The sequence below is a fragment of the Simochromis diagramma genome, unplaced genomic scaffold, assembly GCF_900408965.1.
Source record: "Simochromis diagramma unplaced genomic scaffold, fSimDia1.1 OVJJ01000746.1, whole genome shotgun sequence".
Classification (NCBI taxonomy): Eukaryota; Metazoa; Chordata; class Actinopteri; order Cichliformes; family Cichlidae; genus Simochromis; species Simochromis diagramma.
In genome coordinates this window covers 86,570-95,690 of record NW_024386757.1, presented here as the reverse complement: position 1 = coordinate 95,690, position 9,121 = coordinate 86,570, and the positions used below count along the sequence as shown (strand labels likewise).

The 9,121-nt window shown below is 43.9% G+C and overlaps 1 protein-coding gene across 1 annotated transcript; it reads right to left on the bottom strand.

The window, feature by feature from the left end:
- Window positions 1–118: 118 nt before the first annotated feature.
- On the bottom strand, window positions 119–8,895 carry LOC120730283 (serine/threonine kinase receptor associated protein). Its single transcript, XM_040026574.1, has 10 exons — window positions 8,777–8,895; window positions 7,616–7,801; window positions 6,342–6,477; window positions 5,444–5,525; window positions 3,468–3,540; window positions 2,724–2,823; window positions 2,498–2,635; window positions 2,199–2,335; window positions 1,163–1,312; window positions 119–684 (listed from the first exon to the last, which is right to left on the bottom strand). The coding sequence occupies exons 2-10, from the start codon at window positions 7,725–7,727 to the stop codon at window positions 623–625; spliced, it is 990 nt and encodes a 329-aa protein (XP_039882508.1). The 5' UTR covers window positions 7,728–7,801; window positions 8,777–8,895; the 3' UTR covers window positions 119–622.
- Window positions 8,896–9,121: the final 226 nt, after the last annotated feature.

The window sequence follows — 9,121 nt, the reverse complement described above, 5'->3', positions numbered from 1 at the left end:
CAAAGTCCCTTTTTCTTTGTGCATTACTTTCAAATAAAAGTGTAATGCTCAGTTTATTTCATCACTGTGCACAAATGAAGACAGAAACCAAACAAGAAATAATCTCCTCTCCTTTGTCACAAAACAATATTAGCTTTGATTTGGACACTTTAGAACAACTTTAGATACTCAAGCAGAACACTGTAAAATACTCAAAGCAATGCTTCTTTAAGAAATGAAAGCCTCAGAACTTGAGCACTAACTCATTTATTCCTGTAACCATGAACAGAAAACAAGCCTTGGTCCAGCTCATCAAACACCTCAACACTGAAACCAAAACCGATGATGATGATGACGACGTCGTGCAGTTTGGGGTTGCCGGCTCTACATTAATAGAAGTTAGAGGACAGACAGAAGTGGGCTGATCAGAGAGAAAGCAGGCAGCAACGAGCTCACACTCACAGCTCTACTGCTTCACTCTGCAGCCCATGGACTGTCGGTGTGCAGGTGAGTGGGTGTGTGGATTGATGCTGTGACAGACAGGCCAGTCTTAGTATCCACATCAGTTCTGATGGATGAAAATGCTCTGGACTTGGCTCCTTTTGTGGATCTCGTTGAGGCTCCAGAAGGCAACGCCCTCTCCTCAGGCTTTGATCTCAGGGGTGGAGGTGTACAGCTGCTCAGGGTTCTCACTCCCCAGGTCCTCTGAGAAGGAAGTGAAGAACAATTTGATTCATTGATACATACATACATACATACATACATACATACATACATACATACATAATCATACTATGTTCTGTAAATATACACACACAAACATCTTACATGCTGCCACAGTTTAAACTCTAGTATTTTCCACGTGGTCATGACATGGTTTGAAAAATGTGCTACGCTGTGGTATAACATCATATGGATAGTTCACAGAGCTCTGAGGTCAGAACAGATGACTGGTCAGCAGCAGCACTGCCTCACAACCTTTGTCTCTTGTGCATATACAGTGCACAACACCACACAACTGAAACACAGTGTTGCCAAAGACTGCTTTGTATTGCTCTAATCTTTATAAAAACTTTTTCATTCATTCGTTCAGCATTACTGTCATTACAGTAACAGTGCAACAGTGTAACTGAATCCAGATGAAAGCATGAACACGTGTCATCAGTTCAGAGTTCAGACTTACCAGGAAGGACACACTTCCACAGGCCGTAGGTTTTTCCCACCGCTGTCTGCCACAGTCGGAGCGTGCCGTCCTCCGAGCCGCTCGCGTACAGCTCCCCGTCAGGACTGAAGCGAACACAATGCACCGGACCAAAGTGCCCCTTGTAGGATTCTGTAGACACATGAGCAGCAGCACCATCAGTTTCCGATTGGTCAGTTACTCCTTTATGTTTTCATGGACCAAAGAATCAGGGTTTAAACTTTTTTTTACATTTACAGATAAGTAAGTAGATCCTGTCATGAACTGAGCTGAGCTGGTCAAACAGCGAGTTTAAAAAAAAACAAACAAAAAAAAACAAAAAAACAAAAAACCCCTCTCTCTCTCTAGTGACAGCAGAACAGAAACGTTGGGATATGTGAAACTGAAATGAAAACAGAACCTCGTGAACCCTGCTCTAGCACGCTGGCAACACATGTTTTTCATTACGCTCATTTTGAATTTGATCTCAGCAACACATTGGCAGCAAAAGACTGGGGGAAGGAGAAAAAAAAAAAAAAAAAAAAAAAAAAAAAAAGAATCAGCTCGTGGAATGTCCTGGTCAGGAACACGAGTGGGAATGAAAAGATCATTTCCGTTAGAGAGCCAGAGGTTCACATTCAGTAAAAACTGCATCATGTACAGACTACGACAATCTGGTGACGTCTCTGTGTGCAAGGGACAAGGCCAGACATAAGTATTGGATAGCTGAGACATTCAGGGCTCAGCGGAAAAGTGAGAAAAGTCAGCAGCTGCTCCCCTCAGCAGTTAAAAGAAGCGAGGATGGTGCACAGGGGGAAACACAGCCCTGTCCTCTCTTCCACAGTTGTGTGGCTGCCATCAAATTCAAAATGAACGGTTTGCTCAGTGTGATTATTCAATATGTTTCCTAGGTTCTGTTGTGAATAAAATACGAGTTTATGACTTGCATTTATTCTGTATTGACAGGTTCTGTTTCTAATTTCATTAAAGGAGTCAGACTGCTCCTCTTCATGATACAATGGAGCACTCTGCTGCTCACCCAGCTCTTCCTTAGTGCTGTAGTCAAACTTGTAGAGCTTGAAGTCGTCACCACCGGCAACAAAGAAGTCCTTCTCTGGATGCAGGGAGGCTGAGTTGATAGGAGCTGGGGCCTCCACAGTCTTGATCAATTCCAAGCTTGATAATATTAATAAAAATAGAAACAAATTTAAATTATAAATGATGAATGTTTAATCAATAACAAAGTCAGTAATAAATCAGCATTAATAGAGGTGGTGGATGCCCCCTGTTTTATACACATCACTCATTGACAATGAACGGGTGTGGCTGCAGGCTGACCTCAGAGCGTTGTAGAAAGCGATGGTCTTTCCATACGTGATCACAAGAATCTGTCCATCAGCTACGTACTCCATGCTGCTCACGGACGTGTCAAAGGTCAGTGTTTTCACCTCCTCCATGGAGCTCCTGTCCCACAGCCTACACACACATGAACAGAGTGGTTGCTATGTCTACTGTCAGAAGTGAGAGGTAAGACGGGTGAGGGCGTGTGTCACAGTGCACTGACCGGATGGTTTTGTCGTCAGCAGCAGAGAGGATCTGCTGATCGTTGTTGCACCATAGAGCCTTTTTTATGGCCGACGTGTGGCCCGAAATCTCCTGTGGAGCTGACAGGGACACAGAAGCAACAGCCAGACACATTATACCACACCCAGAATCACTTCCTCCTGGTTTAGTGCCTCAGCAAACATCACATTGCAGGCTACCTCTACACCTGGTGTAGGCTCAACCTTTGACCTTCCTTCAGGGCATAAAATTTCATAACTGCATTTGCTTCTTTGGGGCATATTTAGGTTTTGACGTGTCCAGGATCTTTCTGTGAGGTCACAGTGAGCTGTGAACTGCTCCAAGCTGTGCTGACAGTAACCATCTGCTCACTGTAAACAAGTGATCGATAAAGGCAACTTCCTCCACCAGGCACCTTCTCCATGAGTTACCATAGTAACACCTGCTGCTGTGGAAGTTTTCACAATAAACTGTTACATTGTATATAATTATTTACACTTGATGAATTTGTCAGCTTCATCTCAAAAGAGTGATCATGCAGATCATTTTGTGATTTTACCAAGTCTTACTGTGTGTTCCAGCACAAACCAATGCTGCCGGCTGCTGTATAACCACCCACACAGCTCTGCAGTACATGCAGCAAGTGGCTAGTAATGGTCTAGCGACAGTACATATGGATATGTGGGAGCATGTACTGGTCATATGGTCCACACATACATGTGTGTGAGCGAGCATGTCCACTTACCTGCTTCAGGGCTGCTCAGGTCATAGATACGCAGCAGTTTGTCGTTACCTCCAGTTAGCAGGCAGTTGCTGTCCTGTCAAAAAGAAGCACGTATTCATGGGAGGCTCTTCACTCCCACCCAACAAGCACAGAGAGTAAAGCTGGATTTATAATCCTGCACATGTGTCATTTTGCAAAGTTTTCAGTTGTAAGAGGAGTGAGGGCGTGGGGGCTTGTCACCCATGTGAGACATGCTACCGAATGTTGATTGGTTCATAAGTCAGCCGGAATAGAGCAGGAAGCTATAGCAGAGTTCACTGAGGACGAGGCAAAACGCGAAAAACAAGCTCAAAAAACAAAGCATGAAAAGCACAGACAGTGACACATTTCATCGTTTCACTGGAGCTACAGGCAGGCAAGCTGCCCAAAAATGAATTCCTGACATTTTTGAGTGACTGACATGGAAGAGGATACCGGAGTCTGCAAAGCTTTACGTTTTCATGTTGTCTTTGAACAGTCTGGATAAGATTTGGATGGTTTGTTGTAAAGTGTGAGGAATGTGTGAGTGTGTTTCCAGGACTCTGTGAGGAGTCTGAGAGTCCACAGTGAGTTTGTTCCACAGAGCTGTGAGCGCTATAGTGCAGTTATGGCCGTAAAGGCCAGGGCGTGGTCTGCAGAGGCACTTTTCTCCTCCTCCTCTCGCAGTCTTTGGAGCTGCTGCTGTGATTGTGAAACTGCTGAGATCCCACCGAGACTCAGACACGGGAGCTTGCCTCTTCATGTGCCCTCCATATCTCCCACTTTGTCAACCAGTATCCAAACTTCATCATTGAATCCCTCTCATTTTCTGTGGGTTCTCTACCTTGTTTGTGTGTATTTGTATAATATTTATTTTTTCACTTTGAAAGTGAAGTTTTTGTGGGTAAACACTTGCTCTGAGTTCTTTAAGTGTGGTGCTTTATTCAAAATTCATGGTGCCCCAAATGTGTCCATCTGCGTACACTATTCCAGAGCTCACCAGGAGTGGGAGAACTAAGTGATTCTTAAGGTGTTTTCACAGCTGTGCGCTTAGTTCATTTAAATCAACGTGATTCAACCCCGATCAGAACCAACTACCCAAACCTGTACATTACAAGCTTGAGCTAAAAAAAGGTTGTGTAGCCATCTCCTGATGATTGCTCAATCTTCCATATAAGAAAATCCCACAAACATTTTCAGTGGGAGAAACGTTTTTTCAGACTGATGAACATAATGCTTTGTATTCTGGGATGGAACAAGGTACTACAGATGTGCAAAGGTCTGTACGGGCTAGAAGCTACCTGCGAAATGAATGTAAATTCTCCAAGTTTTCCAATAATACACAACACAGCACTTTCTTCCATCCCAGACACATCTAGCCAATGAGCAGACTGAACATTCTCACGCGGTTTGTAGTGCTGCATTTTGGCTCGCTTGAGGTTCACTTTTTCACTTGTTGTGAAAACAAATCAAATCACAGCGAAAAGCTACAAGTTTGCAAACTCAAACAATTCAGACCAGAGGAAACCAACTATAGGTGAGAAAACACCTCACGCACTACAATAGGTCATCCAGCTAATCTGTTTGCTTTTGAAGGCAACACTGTAACATGTATCCAGTGAATCTTTGCAAACAGCATATTTAACTAATATTTATTACAACATTGTAACTGGAGCTGAGCACCGCTAAAGCTTTGGCCCTAGAATCACTACGGACATGCAGGCTCTAATGTTTACATCTGATCACTTAAATCTTTTACTAAATGGTGATTTGAACTTGAGCAGGCCAGGGCCTGTTAACTTCTGGTTAGTGATCAACATTGACAAAGAACTTGTTTCACAGCACTGACTGGACTAAAATTTTACCTTATCAACTATATTCTGTTCTTGGTGAAAGGTGTGCATCAATTTAAACCCACAAGTAGAGAAACACATACAATACATCAGTCTTTTAAGGAGCGCATGATGAAGTGCACTGACCTGAGTAAAGCTGACAGTTTTCACAATGTGTTTGTGTGCCAGAGACAGAACCTCATCTCCACTCACTGCATCCCACACCTTTCTGCAAAAGTCCACAAGGGAGCTGTTAACAGTGACCTCACACTGTGTTTGAGTGTGTGTGTGTGTGTCAGTGTAATATGTGTGAATGCAGAGGCTGCTTTATATAAGAGACAAAGTCAGAAGACACATATATGCAGAAAACTCATTCAAAGCTCAGTGTGCAAAACTGTTTCCTCTGTGACATACATGTGATAGAACAAGTCAGAGCCTCGTCACATCAATATATTGGCTTATAACAGACTCTTGGAAAATAAGACAACATTTAGCAGGACTAAAGATTTAGCTGTTGTGTCACTGAATGTTGGCACTAGCTAAAAGTCTTAATGTTGAATAGCAGAATTGTCCTTGCTTTGCTGGAACAAAGGGATAGACAAGAATGAAATAATAGGCGCAGCAGGATATTCTATTGTCCACAGAGTTCAGCTCATGATCACACTAATAAAAATGGCTTTACTTGATTCAGTGTAAAGCTTTTTCTTAGAAGGATGCTGGGAAAGCAAGGGTCACCATGGTGACCATGTCTATCACAAAGGCATGTGGGCTACGTGTCACTGCTATAGCCAAGCTAGAAAGGTCCCTGAAGCCTGTACTAGCGCTCACATCTAAGTGATCGATTATCAATACCATATCATGAAGCAAAACAGCTGTTTAAGGTTATCTTGAAATGAAATGAGACCAGATCACACATGAACTGAGGTTTCAGAGTGCATACAACAATACAACACTGCCAATGGGTGCATGACAGATGATCCACAGAGAGGAGCACTGAGGATCACTGCCTCTTTCAGGCTAGTTTAGTCTGAGTGTGTGAACTCACGCTGTGAAGTCGGCAGCAGCAGTCGCTGCTTTGGTGGCGTCTGTGTTTAGAGTGGCTCCCCAGACAGCGCCCTTGTGACCCAGAAACGTTCCTATCCAGTCCCCTGTGTCTCCCTGGCGCAACATGGGCTTGCCATCTGATGGAGAGAAGCAGAGAGCATGTGAGCATCACAGTGTAACGGCAGGGCAAGGCAAGGCAAATTTATTTGTATAGCACAATTCAACAACAAGGTGATTCAAAGTGCTTTACAGAGACATTAGAAACAAAAACAAATAAAAAGCATGGGGCAGTAAGGATAATCCACAGGTGTCTGCTAGGTCCTGCTGACCGTGCGACAAGCAGGGGGTCACTGACTTCTAGGGTGACATTTGGTTGTTGCTAGGTAAAATTGGTTGTAAAGAGTTGGTACTGCATTGAAAACCTCCTTGCGGTTGCTTTTTTTGCTAGCAGACTGCCACGTCACAATTTGTATGGAACATGCAGACTTGTCTGCAAGCTCTTGCCAATTAGTTGCTAAGTGGTAGTGAAAGTTAAGAGTGCAGTGCAAACAAAAAGCAAAAGCTGCATCTTTTGCAATGTGTTGGTTTAACCCTGGAACGGTTAGGCACAACCTTGACACTGAAGGCACACCTTCACTGTTCAGAAAATGTTTGCCTTCAGTTGTAACAGCTTCACTACTGCTCACTTCAATACTGATTAGTTGGTGAGTCAGCATCCTCCATGCAAGCTATTAATAAATGACTCTTCCTAAAAGAAAGAAAAAGAAAAAAAATGAACTTAACCTAGGAAATCTAGGAACAGGAACACTGTTTGCTCTCAAACGCCATCTTTCTCAGGGCTGTTTAGTTGCAGATCTGTAGCAACTCAGTGACAGGAATACCATCTGACAGCCCAGAGACTATCATTATCTGATCATGGACTTTAGGACATGATCAGATAATGATAAACAGGATGTAATCTTTTCTATACTTTTTCAACAAAGTTGTACAATTCGAGATCAAACTTTAGGAGGAAGGTAAAACCATCAGTAGTTAAGCTAGCCGCATGTGCCTCTCTCTCTCTCTCTCTCTCAGGCTCACACACACGCGCCCCCGCGCGCACACAGACGCACTTAAACCAGAAAACAATACAAAGACACAAAGTCAATCAATGGAAGAACATCATGTTTTATAAAGGGCTCATTTTAAAGCCCAACCCGCAACAGACCACGTCCAGAAGTAACACCAGATTCTCACAGGCTACTTTATGTTTATAGTCCTGCCAACACCTCTCACCCTTGCAGGCGCTGATGAGGAAGTATCCATAAGGAGTAATTCCACTGAAGGCCAGGTCCACCACAGGCCGGGTGTGACCGGAGCAGGTGAGGGGAGTCTGTCTCATCGCCATGGTCCTCCGGCCGGCCGGGAGACGGTTTGCACTGATAGAGGAGACGGTTGGATGCTAGCGGCTAGCTAGGAAAACTAGCGGAGTAGAAGGAAAACAAGATAACAAGCTAGCTTTGTAGGTTATGTTCCGTTGGATAGCAGTTAGCTGCTGCTGCTCACACTGTGAATCAGAAAAAATAAACTGTAGGTCTGTCGTACAGCTCTACCTTCCAGCGAAGGAACGGCTACCGTGCTAATAGCTACAACATTGCAACTAACTAGCAACGTGCGACACGGCCAAACAACCATTGAGACGACGATGTTGCCGGTGTGTTACGCCAGTTCCGCTAATCATGATGAGAACACTTCCGATGCCTTTCATAGTAAAAGTGTCATCGCTTCTAACGGACATTAATACTTTTTAAATTTTGATTGAACAAATACTGAATAAAGGCTTCTTCAGCAGTGCTGAGAGAAATGTTGATATCGATCCGTTATCAAGTAAAAAGGGACAGTAATGTCCATACCAATACCTTTCACCCATAAAGGAGGCTTATGTGGGGGAGAGCAGTGTGTCATTATTTATTAGATGTATAATTATTAAATGGCGCTTCTATAGTTGAAATGTTCTATAAATATCTATCGTTATTATCAATACCTGGGTTGATCTACCCACCACTATTCTTCATGAGCTACCTGTCAGCTCGTTTCGTTTTCAGACTTTAACTCAGACTTTTCATCGTGTAAAAGACACAGTTAAACGTTGTGACATGGAAGGCATCAAAGCTACTTTGTAAACAGGACATATACTAATATTTCAAACAGAGATTGATTGTTTATTTGTATTACTTATGTAATATTATCACAGCACGTAGTGTCAGTGTTACTTGGGTGAGCGCACTTCAAGAGCCCGTGAAGGCTCCAAGGCTGTAAAAGACGTGCAGCTGTATGCGAATGCTTTCTAGTTTTTAGTGTTGAGGTACCGGCAGATCTCACACCAGGAATGAAACTATTAAAACTCTTTGTTTCGTTCGCCTCCATAAAACAGAAAGAATGTATTTATACTCTTACCTCCAGAGGGCGCTGAGTGCATGGGATGTATTACTGTAAACGCTCAGTGTGCAGCAGGATGACAGGGAGAGAGGAAGGTGCCTTGCTTCACGGCTGCGGGCAGAGATGGCGTCCTGCTGCCGGTGAATAAGCAGAAAAACGAATCAGAGGGAGGAGAGAGAGGACGCATCTTTCCGAGCATCGCACGGCAGAGGATACTCCCGCTGCGATGGCAGCAGCGCTGTGAAAGCCGTGGATGCTCGCTGGTGCTGTTTGAGTTGCAGGACGTTGGGACTCCCCCAGAGGAGGCGGTGGGGCTTGTTTTCTCCCTCTGGCAGGGCTCTCTGTTCGTCCGCCGCAGGGAAG

Excerpts from the sequence above, each read along its gene's own strand:
- LOC120730283 (XM_040026574.1), bottom strand. The coding sequence starts at position 7,727 with ATGGCGATGAGACAGACTCCCCTCACCTGCTCCGGTCACACCCGGCCT. Across the intron at positions 5,526-6,341 it reads GCTGCTGCCGACTTCACAGC|AAAGGTGTGGGATGCAGTGA; the intron begins GTGAGTTCACAC and ends GGACTTTTGCAG. Across the intron at positions 2,824-3,467 it reads CCTGAGCAGCCCTGAAGCAG|CTCCACAGGAGATTTCGGGC; the intron begins GTAAGTGGACAT and ends TGTCCCTGTCAG.